Source organism: Saccoglossus kowalevskii, chromosome 19 (assembly GCF_978046115.1).
Source record: "Saccoglossus kowalevskii chromosome 19, keSacKowa6.1, whole genome shotgun sequence".
Classification (NCBI taxonomy): domain Eukaryota; kingdom Metazoa; phylum Hemichordata; class Enteropneusta; family Harrimaniidae; genus Saccoglossus; species Saccoglossus kowalevskii.
The window spans coordinates 33,347,030-33,366,058 of NC_140659.1; the positions used below are offsets into that span (position 1 = coordinate 33,347,030).

The window sequence follows — 19,029 nt, forward strand, 5'->3', positions numbered from 1 at the left end:
AAACGTTGCCAGGACCAATCACAAACAAGAAAAGACAATGAATTCTGGGATTAACTCTTCTGTTTTTCCCCACGCTAACAAAAAAATCCTTTGTTTTCTACCGACTTCCTGTTTCGGCCCGTCTTTGAGAATGCTGACGCACAGTCCCTTTGGCTGACGCAAAACAAGTCGGCACAGCAATTTCCGGTCCCGGGTGATTTTCAGAAAGTACGTAAATTTAAAAACAAGAACTTTTGAACACTTATTTGCCCAACTAACAAACAGTAATGTTGAAAATAGTATGATTTTAGTCATCATAAAGAATAATTCCCGTATATACATTAGTTGTCATTTTCCGAATAGCCAGTACGGAAAAAAGTCTGATCTATCTAATAATAAACAGTTACTAGTAACCGTAGATCCATACACTGTTTATTATTCGAATTGTTCGCAGTCATTCGAACAAAAGAGAGGCAAATATCAACATTGCTAGTGGTGGTGAATAAACACTGCATTGTCATTGAAACTTTTACGCACAAATTAAACTTGTTTATTTGTTGTTTATTTTTGTAGGTACTCGTGAGGTTGCGCTGTAAAATTAACCAACTTACATGACATTCGATGTTATTTTGACTTCGGCATTTGAAAATTTAGAGTACATTCCATAAATGAAGAAATAATTTTTTGAACGCAAATAATACTCTCGCTATCGAAGTGAACGTAAGTGGTTAGTAGCTTCGGCGACTTGAAGTCTGGATGTGTTGGGAATGTTTCAAAACAATGTTTATTGTAGCAAACCAGGGAGCTACAATTTTGTTTGTAGCTTCACAAGCAAACCAACATCAATAACTGACAAAGCAATTACATTTACCATCTTGAGAATTTTAATTTTGCTTGTTTTGTTGGGTTGCACTCATCACGTGGCTAAAATATAAAGTATAAAGTATAAAATCGTGCAAATCACAATAGTGTGTGTGAAGCTATCTGTTTTTTGTAAAATACTAGACAGTGCAAAAATAAGAGTTGGATTTTGGATTTGCAAATTTCTCTTAACAGTAAATTGCAAATCATCTAACATAGCATGCCTGATGGAGTTGGGTCGCTACCCTCTCATTGTTACTAGTACAATTCAGATGGTAAAATATTGGATAAAAATATCACAGAAGCCAGAATACACTCTTCTAAATGAGGCATATAGACTAGGTATCACTCTAGACAAAGCTGGCACACCAAACTGGGTGTCAAGCATCAAACAAACTTTAAATTTGGTAAACAAAGATGACATTTGGAAAAACCACACTCCTGAAACTAATAACAAACTTATTACCACAGTCAAGAAGAACACCAAACAGGCATTTCAGAGTCACTGTGATAAATCTCTATTCGATGACAAAAAGGGAGGCAACCATAGAAACAAACTACGCACTTACAGATGCATTAAAGAGAAAATTGAATTCGAAAGTTATCTTGAAATAGTCAAAAATCCATTTCATAGGTCAGCATTGACAAAATTAAGGATAAGTGCACATACTCCACAAATTGAGAAAGGCAGATACACAAACCACGCCTTACAAGATAGAAAATGTCAAATTTGCCAGAATGGAGAGATTGAGGATGAAAAACATTTCCTCCTAACGTGTTCACACTATGATGCATTAAGACAAGACAGCCTAAACAAATGTTTTGCAACACCGACCAATCAAAACAAAGAAGAACAAGCCGGTAGGCTGGTTGGCGATCCGCTCCGCTCAAAAACAAGCAACATGTTTTTGGCTGTTTCCATGGTGTGACATAAACGTGAAGCTAACGTCGGTTTATAACTAATACGAAGTTCGCAAACACCATTCAGTCTTTAGAAGTCACTTAGTTAATTACTAGGACCACAGTCACTCTCCTAGTAGAGTGACTGTGCTAGGACGTATTCTGCTGTTACATTTATTATTTTCAACCGTTTTGCGATAGCATTTTCTAGAATGAAGCGTTTCCTGTAAATGCTGGAAAGAGAAATAACGAAATGGTAAATATTTACCTAAAGTACAGTGTGTTGACCTTCATAATACTACTAATATACTTCATAATGCAAAACACTAGTCACGGTGAGTTATTTAAATATACGTCTCCTAATCGAAAAATATGACCACAGTCCAGAATTTCAGACGGATATTATGCAATGTAAGAGCATATCAGAAGCATTTACTCTAAAATATAAAAAAGAACTGCAGTCAAAAGTCAAGAATGCCAGCAAATAAAGAACTCTGTCCCACAATCCTTTGTGCGCGTTATTACGGACACGCGCCAAAAACTGTACCACGCTTGTCAAATCTGGGTCAAATATACAGTACGCTACTATCTTGCCACTTATTGTTTAGTAGTAAAGTGTTCGGTGACCATTGAATTAGCCCGTGATTCATATTTTATGTGTATTAATTTATTCATCAATTTTCGTGACTGACAGTACTGCCCAAATTTTAGTCAAAAAAACGCAACTGGTGAAACGGAAGAGCATCGCCAGGCGATGGACGCGGGGCTCTTTGGCAACGACCGCATAGAGGTCAAAATACGCGTTCTATTTTTACGCATTAAATTTGGCTCTTCCGTTTCGCCCCCTCCGGAATGTTCTACTTTCGCAGCCTAATCGCAGGTTTTTCGAAAAACGTCGAAAAAACACAAGAATTAGTAGAAATGTTCCTGTTTTTGGCAGATTATTGATAGAGAATAATGTCTTTATTACAAAAATGCTGAAAAACCATGAGTTGTTGCCTTAGTTATTTTTTTATTGGCGAAAAACTGCGAACTCGGCAAATTTGGTTGCACAACTTCCCTTTATCATATACACCCAGCGACACCGATGCCAGCTGACTGTGTACAAAACTGGTAGGAGGTAATACATTTGGGGCGAAAGTATTCAAAAATCAGTTTTTGGATGTTGCAATGGCAGTGGTGGGCCAGGATTTTTTTTCCAATTAGTGACGGCACGACCTACCTGTGAAGTATGAACAAAACCAGCCGAGCCGTTGCTGGTGAAAAGTTACCCCAACTTTGGGGTCAAATTTCTCGGTAATGAATACAGATATCAAAAATTCAAATAGTAACTTTGTGCCCACACTCAAGCTGAGTAGAATGAGCTATGTCTGAAGTGTTTTATCCCAAATTTGTAGGAGGAGATACATTTGGCGCGAAGCTATTCAAAAATCAGTTTTTTGGCTGTTGCTATGGCAATGGTGGGCCAAAATTTTTTTCAGATTTTTCCTTATAACTAGGGTGAAGGTGTGACCTACCTGCCAAGTTTGAAAGAAATCGGCCAAGCCAAAAAAATCACAGAAGAAATCATACGTGAAAACACTGGAAATGTACACACACAGACACACAAAACTACAAAAATGATTATAAGGGCAATCCTAGCGGAGCGGATTGCCAAAAACTAGTAAATATACTTAAAACGAAAGACAAAAACATGATAATTAATTTAGCCAAATTTGTATACCAAGGCTTATTGAGGAGAGAAAACTACATTAAATCTAAATTACCAGCTGACTCATAAAAATAATGTTTTTGCTTTGTTTTGTGTTTTTGTTGTTGTCTTTTGTTTTTTCTCTAATTTTTTTTTAATTTTTCTATTTTTAACTTACAACATTTAACTTTATTGTATCACGAACAATATCTCAATTAAGGATACGTTTATCAATAAAGATTATTATTATTATTACAAAAATAATTCGTACGCAAATGAGGAGAGCAGAATGATTTGTTAGTTTCCAATAATTTTGTACTTTTCGATGACCCTACAAATGTTATAACAGTATTTCACATAAAACCATCTCGATTGCATTGATAAACAGGATTGAAAATCATTGCAGTAACTTCATTTTGAACCCAGAATGGGGCACAGTATGAATTTTCTAGATGGCGCAAAATGAGGGACGCAGAATGGTGACGCAACTAGGTCTAAGGCCTCACACATACCTCGTTATTCATATTGTTTAATAATGTGTTTTTCCTTTCAATTAAATCCCTCAGTCTGACATTGCTGAAAAGTGTATTGCCAAGTATGCTTTGAATAGGGACCAATCTACTGCTTTAAAAAGAGTATGTGTAATGTTGACAAGAAATGAATTAACTATTTCATCCATAGCATTGATTCATGGTAAGTATGCTTTGAATAATAATAATCTTCCATTCATATCATTTTTGAATAACATGCATTACAGATGTGAAAAAGGAAATATAAATACAAAAAGAATTTGTTACAACAAATTAAATTATAAAATCTGAAATAGAATGACAAGTAAAAATTGATTCCAATTATGTTAACAACAAGTGCTGACACCAGACTCGCTCTTCCATACACAGAAACACTGTATATTCAGCCTACAATTATTTATGATATATTGAAGATAATATTAATATCGTATATTTGGTCCCAAGGGAGATGTTGAGGTCAAATATCCGTTCAGTTGTATCACTATGAATGTTGTATATTGCATTTCATGTATTAGATGCGGGAAACTTTATATTGGTTCTACAGTTCGTCGACTGGGTGATCGGTTTGCTGAGCATCTACGGCAAACTAGACAGAAAAATCGTTATTATCCGGTTTCACTTCATTTTAATTCTAGTGGACATAATATTACAGATATGTCTATTTCTGGTGTATGTGTTGTCAATGGCAACGAAAATCAGCTCAGGCGTGTCGAGGAGGAAACTATATTCCGCCTTGGTACTAAAGAACCCCGTGGTATTAACAAACAGTTCAACTCATTTGTTGAGCTCACTACCTAAGGCGCGTTATTTGTTCTATTGTGGAATTTTTTGTGATTCTAACTTATAGTTCATGCGCGTTCTTACGTTCCTATGTTCTACCTGTACGTTATCACACTTGCTTCTATGCTATCGATAAAGAGCCATTGCTCGAAAAGTCTAGCTATTTTTAATAGTTATTTAGGACTACGATTACCTAATGTTATCTTCAATATATCATACTTATCAGTCCGAGCAGCGTTTATTTATTTATAAACTACAATTATTTAGCTGGTCAAAACCTGCTTGGAATAGTTTTTGAGTCCTGTGTGCGAAGCACACAATGGGAGTTTTTGAGGTTAGTCTGTCTATGTGCATTTGTCTCATCAACATTGTGACAACTTCCATTTAACTTTACACCTACCAAGTGATGACAAACCTACCAAGTGACGACCCTCACTATTTTTGACTCCCGTTTGCGAAGCACAAAAGGGAGTCTTTGCAGTTACCCTGTCTGTATGTCTGTATGTCTGTATGTATGTATGTATGTATGTCACTTTTTTTGTTCCACCGTTATCTCAAGAACCACTAATCAAATTTTGGTGAAACTTGGTACATAGATGCTCTGGGATAATGCGCAGAGTTGATTAAGTTTTGGTAAAAATCTATGAATATTAATTACCTAATTTGCATTATAATTAGCTGATTTTTAGCTGTTCCAAGACTGTTCCACTGATATCTGAAGAACCACTCATTGGATTTTTATGAAACTTGGCACATGGATGCTCTGAACTAGTGCGCAGATTTGATTAGTTTTGGGTAAAAATCTATGAATATTAATTATCTAATTTGAATGATAATTAACTGATTTCAAGCTGTTCCATGACTGTTCCACTGATATTTGAAGAACCACTCATTAGATTTCAATGAAACTTGGCACATGGATGTTCTGAACTAATGTGCAGATTTGATTAGTTTTGGGTAAAAATCTTTTAATATTATTAATTACCTAATTTACATAATGATTAATCAATTTTCGGCTTTTCCACTGATATCTCAAGTACTAATCATAACATTTCAATAAAACTTGGTACATAGATGTCATATGACACTGCACAGACCTGATAGTGTTTAGGGTAATATCAGTACATATTAATTACCTAATTTGCATAATTAATTAATTTTCAGCTTTTGATATTTCGAGTAGTAATCATCACATTTCAATGACACTTGGTACATGGTTACTTGAGGACTGTGCAGAGACCTAATTAGTTTTTGGGTAAATATTTGTGCATATTAATCACCTTATTAGCATAATTAGTTAATTTTCAGTTTTTCACCTGATATCTCAAGTACTAATCATCACATTTCAATGAGACTTGCAACATTTTCTAGGAATATGCAGAGACCTGATTAATTTTGGGATAAATAATTGTGCCTATTAATTACCTAATTTGCATAATTAGTTAATTTTTTGCTGTTCTATGGCTGTTGCACTGATGTCTACAAACCACTCATTGGATTTCAATGAAACTTTTAAAGAGTGTACTCATCACATTTCAATGAACCTAGGACTATACACCATATTAGTTTTTGGTAAATATGTATGCTTCTTAATCACTTAATTAACATAATTAATTAATACTGATATCTCAAGTATTGATCATCATCACATTTGAATAAAACTTGGTACATAAATGCTCTAGGACAATAGACGGCCTGATTAATTTTGGGTTAAAATCTGTTCATATTAACTCTCTAATTAGCATAATAATTAATATTTTTTGGGTTCTAATCACATTTCAATGAAACTTGGTACATTGTGCAGACCTTATTAGTTTTACACTTAAATCTGTTCATATCAGTTACCTGATTTACATAATTAGTTTTCAGCTATTCCATCAATATCTCAAGTACAAGTAATTTTGAATTAATTTTTAATGTGTCTTCAATACTCGCAGCACACAGGAGTTCTTTCTAAGTTTTCTTTGATTCATAATTTATATTAATATTTAACAAGACACTGGGTGTCTTTCGCAGTCAGTAATATTTACGAAAATTTGTATTCGCTACATGTATTTTATAAACTGGCTTGGCCAATTCCCACCACCAATTAGACAATGTCACAGCATTTTGGCTATTTTTCAACAAATCCAAAATCACTCTTGATAATTTTGTTTACTTTACATTTGTACTATGATTACATTTGAAGTTTTGATAATATTAATGGTATACATATTTTAATACATACATGTACACTTGACAAAAAATGCCCAGAAAATAAAAGAATTTAGTATATAGCCTTGACAAAAAAGCATTATTTTTTCAAACTGTGTAACTTCATCTTGAAATACTTATGAAATTTAAAGTTCAGTTCATCTTTCACACTGATATCTCAAGTACCGATACTAATTATTCCATTCCAATGAAACTTAGTACATAGATGCTCCATGACGGACCTGATTTTGGGTTAATTCCATAATTAGCATAATAATTCATATTTTCTTGTTCTAATTACACTTCAATGAAACTTGGAACATAGAAGGTCTGTGACATTGCACAGACCTTTGTTTGTTTTACACTTAAATCAATGCATATTACTCACCTGATTTGCATAATTAGTCAGTTCCAAATTTATAGTCCCCGTTCGGACGAAGTCCGAAAACGGGGACTATTAATTTGGGTTCGTTCTGTTTGTTTGTCTGTCCGTCCGGAGCTATATCTCGGACACCCATTGACAGATTTCATTCAAACTTTACATGAAGACAACATTTTGTACAAAGATAGTATACCAATGGATACATTTGTATCAACATTATTTTTGTGATTCGATTCAATATGGCTGACCGATGCCCAAATTTCTTGTAAAAGCGTTAGTCATTTTTTACATGTCCAGAGCTGTTTCTCAGAGATGACTATGCTAATTTAGATGAAAGTTGATATGTTGATCATACATATTGGGTTATAGGTGCACGTCATTTTTTTTCGTGATTCGAACAAATATGGCTGACTGGCGACCATTTTGTTTTTCATGGTACCCATGCTACTTTCTCTTGAATGCAATAAACGTTTCTCTTTAAATTTTGTACAAAGATAATATACCGAGGGATACATTTGTACCAACATTATTTTTGTGATTCAATTCAATATGGCCGGCCAATGCCCAATTTACATGTAAAAGTGCTAAATCCTAATTTTTGCATGTCTGGAGTGGAGCTGTTTCTCAGAGATGACAAGGCCAATTTAAATCAAAGTTGGTATGATGATCATACATATTAGGTTATAGTTGCATGTCATATTTTTTCTGTGATTCAAAATAATATGGCTGACTGGTGGCCATTTTGTTTTTCATGATACCCATGCCTACTTTCCCATGAATGCAATGAACATTTTTGTTCAAATTTTGTACAAAGACAGTATACCAATAGATACATCAACATGAACATTATTTTTGTAATTTGATTCAATATGACTGCCCAATGTTCAATTCTCGTGTAAAAGCACTAAATCATAATTTTTCACAAATCCATCTCCTATTAATGGTTTCAATCTAATCTCAATGACTTCATCAGCATCGAATTGATATGTCAGATCACAAAATTTTGAACGGGGACTGTCATTAACAATGACTTGTCTATCAATATCTTAAGTACAAGTAGTTTTGAATTAATTTTAATGTGTTTCCAATGCTCAGCGCACAGGAGTTCTTTCTAAGCTTTCTTTAATTTGCTTTTCAGCAGTGAAAAACAAGAAATTCAGTGACTTTACAGTTTCGTTGGGACCACCTACATTTCCATTTTTCATATTACTTGAAAACTAAAACTACTTCACTAGTGCATTTAATTTTTTTATCTAGGTGTATTTGGTGCTGGTAAGAGTTTCTTACTCGCTGTTGTTATCGTGTTTCTGGTTCAACTATTCAACATGGAAGAAGACTCTAACTATCATTGGAAACTTCTGATATCATCAACAACAAATGTAGCTGTTGATAGAATCCTTCAAGGGTATGCAGTTTATGTAATTTTTTCACTTCTGTTGCTTTCTAATTACACCAGGAATGAGTATTTTTGGAGATGGCTGAATTTTGAAAAGAAAGATGAAAACCATATTTTTTAGCTCCACTGTCGACAAAGTCAACACAGCGGGAGCTGTTCGTATTACTGATTGTCCGTCGTTGTCAACTTTACAATTTCAACTTCTTCTTCAAAGTCGGAATGTTTTCAAATTTGATATGCAAGTACCTTGGTTGATTCTTTCTCAGATTTGTTCATTTTCTTTCATATATTGCATATATAGGTATATAGCTTTGTTCATTTCGTAATGATATCTTAATTCTCTAATTTTAGTGAATATTTTTGTATTTTTTGGTAAAAAGTGATATTTTGGACTTTTTGTTAAAAACCACAAGTCCAATTGCTTTGATATTATACATATAGGTACTACAGGTAGACCTCTATCAGATTTGTTCTTTTCATGATGATTTTTTCAATTCTCAAATTTTGAAGAATATTTTTGTAATTTTTGGTAAAAAGTGATATTTTGGACTTCTTGTTAAAAACCACAAATCCAATTGCTTTGCTATTATACATATAGGTACTACAGGTAGACCTCACTCAGATTTGTTCTTTTCATGATGATATTTTCAATTCTCTAATTTTGAAGAATATTTTTGTCATTTTTGGTAAAAAAGTGATATTTTGGACTTCTTGTTAAAAACCACAAGTCTGATTGCTTTATACATATATATATATATATATATATATATATATATATATATATATATAGGTACTACAGAAGGTCTTCTCTCAAATCTGTTCATTTCATGATGATATCATTAATTTTCTAATGATATTTTCTGTTCTTTAATTGAAATGTGCATTGCTAACAGCGGAGGTATCTCAGCCGACAGGTTGCTTGTTAAGTAGTTTAAATATTAGTATGGATTTTACAGTCAGCAGTAATTGTTGAATGTATTACTGATGGTGTCTTATTTTAAGTATATTAACTATTATAAAATGTATAGATTATTGGATGTAGGATTTGAAGATTTTGTCAGAGTGGGAAGTATGAAGAAAATAGCCAAACAAGTTTTACCATACAGGTATGATTGATTCTAATCCCAAATTTGGAAATAGGAACTTGGTTTGGGTTCTGTCTTGGACATGCCACTATCCGTTTTTCTGGTACACAACCTGATCACAAAAGGATACTATGTACATATTTCGATTCACTGATGTTTGATTGACTGGTGAACATGTTTGTCCTCAGACTTGTTTTATAAGCAGATTTCATCAAAAAACATCACACATAGTGGATTACTGTTCTTTTACTTGCATTGCATTGGAACATGGCAATATATAAATCTATTGATTAATTTAAAAATATTTCAGTATATTGGCAATTTAAAAAAAAAATATAACTTGATATGCCATTGTGATTCATTGGATTACAGACTAAAGTGCAGATGACATTTATGAAAGTGGGTTGAAAATGTTGGTTGAAAGCCAAAAAATATTGTCGAAAGCATAAAAACGATATAGCCACCCCCTTAAGGATTTAATCTAAATGAGTTGCTCATGAAGAGTTTTTTGGGTACTATATACCTATATGTATATTACTATTAGTCATTCTGATAAAATAAAACTTTTCTGAGCACATGCATCAATATTTTTCTTGTTATCTTACCCCCAGTGTCCATGCTACAGGATCTGAAAGTCAGGAGTTAAGAGAATTACAAGATATGTTGAAAGGTGATCTCATTCCTTCAGAAAAACAACTTGTCCGGAAAGCAATAGAGAAACATCGTCTTGGGAAAAACAAAGCCAAGTTATCCAATGTTAGAGTTGTTGGGGTAACATGTGCAGCCTGTGATTTCCCCTGTATGAAGAAACTGAAATTTCCTGTGAGTTTTATTGAACTTTGATAAATAAAATGAGTCAACATGGTAGTAAAATGTCCTGTCCTGTCCTCTAGAAATGTGTTTATATTTCATTCTTTGTGTACCAGGATTTGTGTTAGAAAATTTCCTTCTATAAAACTCTTCTCAGATTTAATTTTTGTTTCCTTTATTGTGTTCAACCCTTCTGCATTTCTGTAAGAGTTCAACAATAACAGCATTTTTGGTGAAAAGTGACATTTTTGACTTCTTGTTAAAAACTGCAAGTCCGATTGCTTTGATATTATACATATAGGTACTACAGGTAGATCTCTCTCAGATTTGTTCATTTCATGATGATATCTGCAATTCTCTAATTTTGATGAATATTTTTGGTAAAAAGTGATATTTTCGACTTCTTAGTAAAAACCACAAGTCTGATATTACTTACATATATATAGGTACCTCAGGTAGAAATTTCTTAGATTTGTTCATTTTGTGATGATATCTTCAATTCTTGAATTTTGATGAATATTTTTGTCATTTTAGGTAAAATGTGATATTTTTGAATTCATGTTGAAAACAGCTGTGATACTATACATATTGTTCATTTTCTAATGATATCTCCAGATCACTGCATCACCTACATTATTTCCATCTGTAGAAATAATAAATTCCATTTATTACTCGTTAGGCTTAACTACAGATTACAGCCCGATCAGAAACTATTAGGGAATATACCCTGTTCACAAAGAGCACTTTAGAGTAGCATTCCCAATAGAAAAAAGGCCTCTCCTAAGAGGTCACCCTCAGGGTGCTCACGCTCACGCTGATCAAATCATTCTCTCTTGTTTTCGTGACCAATGGGTGCAGATATTTTTCAGCTCCTCGGCTATGCATGGACAAGAGTGCAGGTTACAGTTTTATGACTGAGATTATTTAGGAATTTAGTGTTGGTGATCGACTCCATTACGGTAAAGGCTTTCCATTATTAGGGGCCCCTGTTTTTACCTGTTTTAGTTGAATCGCCGGCTCAGTTTTTATTCACCCGGATTCCGAATTCTGGCGCTATGAATTTTCTTGTTTCTTGTAAGTTTTTTTGACTGCAATATGCCTAAGTCGTAAAAAAGACACAAGACATGCTCATCCTGCCTTAAACAAATGCCTGTTTGGGACCGGCATGTTGCCATTCATGTCTCGGTTGTGTCAGGGACTCGGGGCATTGTCTAGAGGGTCTCTGCGATCGATGGGATCCTAAAACGTAGTTACATTGCGAGGCAAGGTGGAAAGCTGAAGGCAAGCGATTAAAAGCTGGTAATAATCCAATGGTAATAGTCCAATGGTAACAGTTGCGAAAAAGGGGAAATCCCTAGCCGCAGGCTAGCGATGTAATGTCTGATTCAATGAGTGAAGAAAATCTCTCCCTCCACTTGGTAATCGCCAAGATTGTTGGAGTGTTGTCACGATCTGACTCCCTGCTCAAGGTAGCGGGGTTGTTGATTGAGACAAGACCTTCAGAACCGTTTACCGTTGAGGTAGCAGAGGCTGATCTGAATCCTCCCCACTGGATGTTACCGAGGCTAACAAACACCGTTCAACCACTTTGCTGGGAGATCAGAGTTTCCTGTCACCACGGTTACCGATGTTGATAAACAACGTGTTCCCACTGGGGCGCTGACATCGACACCGAGTTCCGAGGTGGAATCTGCACAGCCTTTAGAGATTTAACCGGTTCAATCCACCAGGGCTTTATTGGTACCAACACAGCCTGAGTGACTTGTGCAATCACAGGGACAGGCCCCGTTGCCTTCCCTTACTGGTACTAGTCAAGGTGGCCAGCTCTCCCAGGGTGAAGAGATGGCTTGGAAAGCCTGGATGCGTAATCTGGCTTCAAAAGTCAACTCCTTTCTGCAGTCTCAGGGTGGTATGCAACCCTCTTATGGGTGCAGCTACCACGTCTCCACTTTGTCAGGGCAGTCACAGGATACCCAACCAACCAAAGCCCAGCTGTCCCTTACTAATATGCAGTTAAGGTCGCAGCTTGTGAACCAGGCAGTGATGGCCGCGAGACTCTGGTTTTATACAGAGCCGGTGGTAATCCCACCCACCGGATGGAAGAGTCGCTGTTGGACACATTTTCATCGGCGCTCTCCTCTCCTACTGCCAGCGTGGAGACCACTCCTGCTGGCGAACTCCCATGGGTGTCTTGTGTGGCCCAAACGGGAGGGGGCTCAGAGGGCGATGGAGGGGTCGATTGTTACCCTTAGCGAGAAAAGGACAAACGGCTTGAACCTGGTTTCGGAGTAGTCACATCCAATGCCTTCCGTTGGGTGACTCAATATCCTATTGGGGCTATGCGAACTGTTGATGGGTCCCCCGTGCGGGACACTCAAGCGGTACCACAGCCTGAACAAAAATAAAACTTTACGGGTTCCCAATCATGATCCCGGTACTCATACCTTTGTTAAGGCAGGTAGTGTGAATCAGGAAAGCCAGGTTGCGTGGTCATTTGACCGGCACCAATGCCTACAAGTGTATCAGGCTTACTGGCGGAACTTAGACCATCAAGTTTATAGAATGGGCTTCTTTAGTGTTAGAGGGTCAGCTCACCTTGCATGTACCTCTGACCGTCTGAGTGCTCAGCAACAGACCTCAATCCTGGGGCAGATGGGCCAGTTCCTGGCGGCGCAGAGATTCGCTATGTGCGATATCTTGCAAGTCCATACTAGCCTCTTGGCAGGAGCGGTTTCGGCTGAGTGTGAGGCAGTTCTGGGTCTGTGCGCCTATCCTACTCCAGCATGAGACTAGTTTGATCGCCTGTGGAAAGGGCCTCAGGGGCATGACCGGCTATTTGTGTACTTCGGCTCAACGGTTCAAACGAAACCGCAAGGCAGCCCAGGCCGGAGGCGTCAGAGATAACCCAAGAAACGTGGTGATGGTGATGGGCGTTCTCCTCTGACTCCTCACCCTCCCTCAGGTCTTTTGCCAAAAGATGACGTCAAGGCAGAGACGATCCGACAGGAAGTAGCAAGGCTTCTGGAGAAAAGGGCGATACACCTAGTGGGGAACCCCCATTTATTGCCAGGGTTCTTTCCCACATCTTCCTCGTTCCCAAGAGTTTGGGGGGGGGGGGGGTGTCCAGTCCTAGACCTCAGTCGGCTGAACTGGTTTGTGGAATTCAACGCTGGATTTGAGCGACGCTTACCTCCACATTCCCGTTCACCACTCATGTAGCCAGTATCTCAGATTTCCATTAGAGGGCAAAGTTTACGAGTTTACCGCCCTTCCCCTCGGTTGACGCAGATGCTCCTCCACGAGTTGGGCTTTTTAATAAATATTGCTAAATCCAACCCAATATCGTCCCACAGCCTGGTTTTTCTGGGTGTGTATGCAGTTCAACACGGAGCAAGGGCGATGCAAGTTCATTTGTAGAGTTCGCCAGCCAACTCCAGTCGACGGGATAGGTTTTGATGCGCGAACTAATGCGGCCTATTGCTAATGACTTAAGTTCGTCGTCTGGTTCCGTTAGCAGCTCTCCGGTCTCATCCGATTCAGAGGTGCTTACTGGACTACAGGATCCACATGTGGCACCTGACGTTCAGGGTTCAATCGTCGAACTAATCGATGATGGCCCTTCTTTGGCGGAAGGACGCATGGTACTTGGAAATGGGAACACCCCTAGATCTGACGACTCCCTCGCTAACTCTCATTACAGATGCGTCGCTCCAGGGATGGGGCGGTCATCTGAGGGACCTTCAGGACTGCCACATCTATTGGTTGAAGTTGTAGACTGTCCTACTGTCTCTGAAATTTTTTCAGGAAGTCACACACCACCACAGAGTCCTGCTTCGGACAGACAACACCTCAGTAGTGTTGTACATCTACAAGGAGGGGAGGGACGCGTTCCCCCACATTGTCGAAGCTAGCGGAGGAGAGTCTCCTTTAGGGCCTCGATAACCAGGTGGAGCTATCGGCGCACCGCCTTCCGGAGATATGCAACAGCGCTGCGGGCGCCATTTTGCGACGCATTCGGTTCTAGAACACCGAGTGGCAGACCCCCCCCCAAATGGGTGGTTTCGTCCTGTTTGCCAATCACTGGAATGCCGACGTACATGTCACTCCTACCAGAGACGAGCGCTTTCGCCACGGACGCTCTATCGATCTCTTGGAGTCTCATGGACACTTCCAACTGGGCACCAAGTGTTGGAGAAATTACGACTTGAGCCCACCTGACTCTGACTTTGGTGCCGCCCAATGGGCCAGTGAAGGTCTGGCTCCCAATGTTGATGGAACTTCTAGTCGAGTCGCCGGATCTTCCGGATCTGTTGTCCCAGTCGGACGGCACTCTACCGATGAGTCTCACGCTATTCCATAATCACGCGTGGAGGCTGTCAATAAACTCATGCAAGCACTTTGCTTTTCTGCAGAGTTGTCCAAGTTCCTCGCTTTGGCACAGCTGGACGGCACCAGACGTTTGTACGAATCCAGATGGAGACTGTACATTGATTGGTGTGACGGAAGGGAGATTGATCATCTCAGTCCCTCTATTAGCAAGGTAGGCAATTTTTTTCCTATATCTTTTGATCAAGGAAAATCTATATCGACAATTCTTGGATATTGATCAGTTTTATTCCCAGTTTTAGCAGAATCTGCTGGACTGAAACTGGCTTTGAGTTCTATTATGATACAACTATTTTAGTCTTTCCGTTCGAAGGGGCCACACACCAAGGGGCTAGCCAATCCTCCTGACTGGGACTTGTCATTGGTTCTAACGGCGTTACGACACTCCGCTTCGAGCCTATGGATAAGGCGGACATGAAGTATGTCACTATGTAAACAGTTTTTCTTTTGGCTCTAGCGTCAGGTAGGCGGTGCTCAGATATAAGAGCACTGTCCTTTAGTGACGGATGTGCCTCCTTTATGAACTAACTAGTTATTTTGAAGACTCGGCTGGGCTTTCTTTCCAAGAATCTCAGGGCGGGACCCTGATCCGATCGTCATCCCACGCCTCACTTACATAGTGGGCAAGGAGGGCCGTCAGGAACGGATTCTATGCCCGGTCTGAGCTCTGAGCTCTGAGCTCTGAGCTGGTACTGGACCGCACCAAGGTGTCTAGGGACAGTGAGAAGCGCATGTTTGTGGGCGGGGCAAACAGGGCCACCCTGCTTCAAATATCACCATTTCGCGGTGGATTGTTGATACGGTCGTGGAAGCGTATAATTTAACTGCTTCTTCATCGGTTCGTTGGAACGCCACCAGGGGAAGGCACACGAGATGCGCTGGGTAGCTAACTCATTGGCTTTGATGTTCGGGGCCTCGCTCAAGCAGGTGCTTCGAGCAGGGTTCTGGAGATCTCAGAATGTCTTCATTAACTATTACCTGAGAGACTTCCAAGTGCTTCCAAGACCTTCCAAGACCTTCCAAGTGAAGAGTCGCCTAAGTATCCTGGGAGTAATAAATGGAATTTATTATTTCCACGGACACTCTGGTAGGTGATGTAGTAAACTATTAGGGTTGTACAAACCCGTTTGTTTACCTAATCATACCTACCAGAAAGTCTGTGGAAACCGCCCACCTCCCCACAAGCTTCCAGCGGCCCATTGGTGTAGTGAAAACGTTTGTGAGAATGATTGGATCAGGCCTCACGAGCGTGAGCACCCTGAGGGTGACCCGTTTGAAGAGGCCTTTTTTCTATAGGGAATGCTACCTCAAGGTGTTCTTTGTGAACAGGGTATATTCCCTAATAGTTCCTGATCGGGGCTATAATCTTTAGTTAAGCCTAACGAGTAATAAATGGAATTTATTGTTTCCACAGACTTGCTGGTACATGTAGGTATGATTAGATTAGGTAAACAAACGGGTTTGTACAACCCTAATAGTTCTGTTCATTGCTAACAACGGAGATATTTCTTCCGACAGGCTGCCTGTTTAATTTTATAACCAAAACTATCCATTCTTCAACTGTTCTTTTAACCTCTATCTATCCAGAACAAGACAGCAATATGTCCTGGTTGAAGATTTTCTGCTCATGAATATTTAGAAGGATAATTAGCATATGCTGAAATTAACTGCAATATAATTATGGGATTGGTCTGAGCATCTGTTATTATGGTATTTTTTATGTGAAGTAATTTACTGAATAGATGTACTTTTTTCATTATAGGTTGTGTTGTTGGACGAGTGCAGTCAGATGACAGAACCCACATCTTTGCTACCCATTGCCAGATTTGAATGTGAGAAATTGATACTTGTGGGAGATCCCAAGCAGTTGAATCCAACCATACAGGGATCAGAACCATTGCACAAATCAGGTCTACAACAAACATTATTTGACAGGTTCATTCAAATGGTGAGTTTTTTCAGAACTAATTCAAAAAATATCTTTTAATTAGTTTGATGTCAGCAGACATGAGTTTTATAGTCACTGTATTTTGTATCAGATTTAATCTATGCTAATTGCTATTAGAAGCACATCTCTAATAGAAACATTGCATGTATTGTATTCTGAGTCATTTGAAAAATATGTTTTAATTGACCTTATACATGTACACTCTTTATGTCATTTACCGTACTCGACCGCGTTAGCGCCCATGCCCGGGCAAGCACCCACCCCCCACTTTTGCGCAATTTTTATATTAGGGGTCACATTCGGCAATGCGCCCACCCCTTCAAAATGCAACTAATTTAAAACTTGGTCTTGCGTAACGAATCTTGGTAATCGTTTTTATATGATACAGTGTGGACATCGACGCTGTGAACATGTTGTGAATGAGTAGAACACGGTAACCGTGCGTAAACTACGCTTCAACAATGACCTGTTAATACAAGTAAAATGCGATACATATTTCATGCCATATTCAGTTTACCTCTCAAAAATGGATAGTTACTAGTTTTTTTGGAAAAACCATGTCGTTTATTCGCTGAAATCAATTCCAACAGATCGTACTTCGACATCGATTATCCACTTCCGCATTGCGTTACTGGAAAGTCTTCGGGAATTTCCGAAGAATTGCGTCAGTACAACACAGCATTCTGATTAGTTAATAACCAACTTTGACCCATTAGATCAAGCGACGCTGCTGTAGGTCAAATCTGCAATTGCATCATGGCGGAAAGTGATTTTCATCGAGAGTTTGCGTACGATCCAACAAATTCGTCAGTGGAAATAATATGACAATTTTGACTTCGACTGTGTTCCAACAGACTCAAATGTTTTTAATTCCGTAAATTATGATGTAACGTAATTAATATTGTAATGTGCATATTTTTTGTGATCATTTCTGTTTCTTCATTGTGAAAATCAATGACGACGCAAACTAATTTAGTAATTTGATTTTCCCTCAAAGACGTAATCTGTCACTTGATGAATCAAAATTGTCATTTGCACTCTTTTTCGAGGTGGGTGCTCGGGTAAGCGCCCACCCCTACAAAATCGTGATTTTCTGAGTTGAGGCCCCTGGGCACTAACGCGGTCGAGTACGGTACATAAGCTCATGTATTAGTATTACGACAAATATGGGATATCTTTTTAATTTGTAATCTGTCATCACAGCTGTAAAATAGTATAACACATATAACACATACATGTAACTCAGCATGGGAATCATGCAATTACATGAAAGAAACAAAAACAATATAGAGTATGACAAAACTGTCAGTCACTTCTGAATTAAATTTTTCACACTGTCATGTTGTCGTGACCACTCCCCAAATTGTTAACTTACAACTTTTATGCATGATATAAACATAAGGCCTCTTTTTTATTTGTATTAATTAGTATTCATTCTTTCTTTGGCTGCATATTAAAGATAAGTATTTTTACTACCAGAAATTCATTAGTAAATCAGTAATGTTAGTGTTCACTGTACCATGGTTACAACTCAATACATTATGTTTACATTCATCTGTTGTGAGCAACAGATTAATCATGTGTATTCAATCAGGTCTCTAGTAATCTACATAATTATTGAATCATAGGAAAATGATAAAATTGTTTTCATCATTTTGTTATTTTCATTTTTTTTTGCACAGGGTCATGAACCAACATTGCTGCGAACTCAATACAGATGTCATCCAAATATCAGTGCTATTGCAAATGATTTATTTTATGATAATCAATTGATAAATGGAGTGTCAGAGAAAGACAGACAGCCATTGGCGGTAAGATTTTTTTTTACAGCAACAATTCTTACTATCAAGTGTGGAAACATGTCTTTGATATAAACCATCTAATTTAGCAAACAAAAATACTTGCTGTCTCTTCTTAATCAGGTTTTAGCCAACTTCAAAACAAAAATTGGGGTCACCAGACAAGATACAAGATTCTGAAATGTCATGGAAAAAGATCAAAATTGGCATTTGGGATTAAAAAGCCATATGTTATTAATATAAATTTAAAAAAATGACATATAATTTAGTTTCAAGGGTAATACATGTAA

At 38.0% G+C, this 19,029-nt stretch overlaps 1 protein-coding gene across 1 annotated transcript in view; it reads left to right on the forward strand.

Moving 5' to 3' along the window:
- The first annotated feature begins 1,067 nt into the window (after nucleotides 1-1,067).
- LOC144344195 (5'-3' DNA helicase ZGRF1-like) overlaps nucleotides 1,068-19,029 on the forward strand; it is a 48,091-nt gene continuing 30,129 nt past the window's right edge. Inside the window, exons 1-7 of the mRNA XM_085493797.1 lie at nucleotides 1,068-1,709; nucleotides 3,997-4,123; nucleotides 8,573-8,720; nucleotides 9,740-9,817; nucleotides 10,408-10,618; nucleotides 16,755-16,940; nucleotides 18,623-18,751. Of these exons, the coding sequence (XP_085349923.1) occupies nucleotides 1,068-1,709; nucleotides 3,997-4,123; nucleotides 8,573-8,720; nucleotides 9,740-9,817; nucleotides 10,408-10,618; nucleotides 16,755-16,940; nucleotides 18,623-18,751 (1,521 nt within the window). The remainder of the gene's footprint in view (nucleotides 1,710-3,996; nucleotides 4,124-8,572; nucleotides 8,721-9,739; nucleotides 9,818-10,407; nucleotides 10,619-16,754; nucleotides 16,941-18,622; nucleotides 18,752-19,029) is intronic.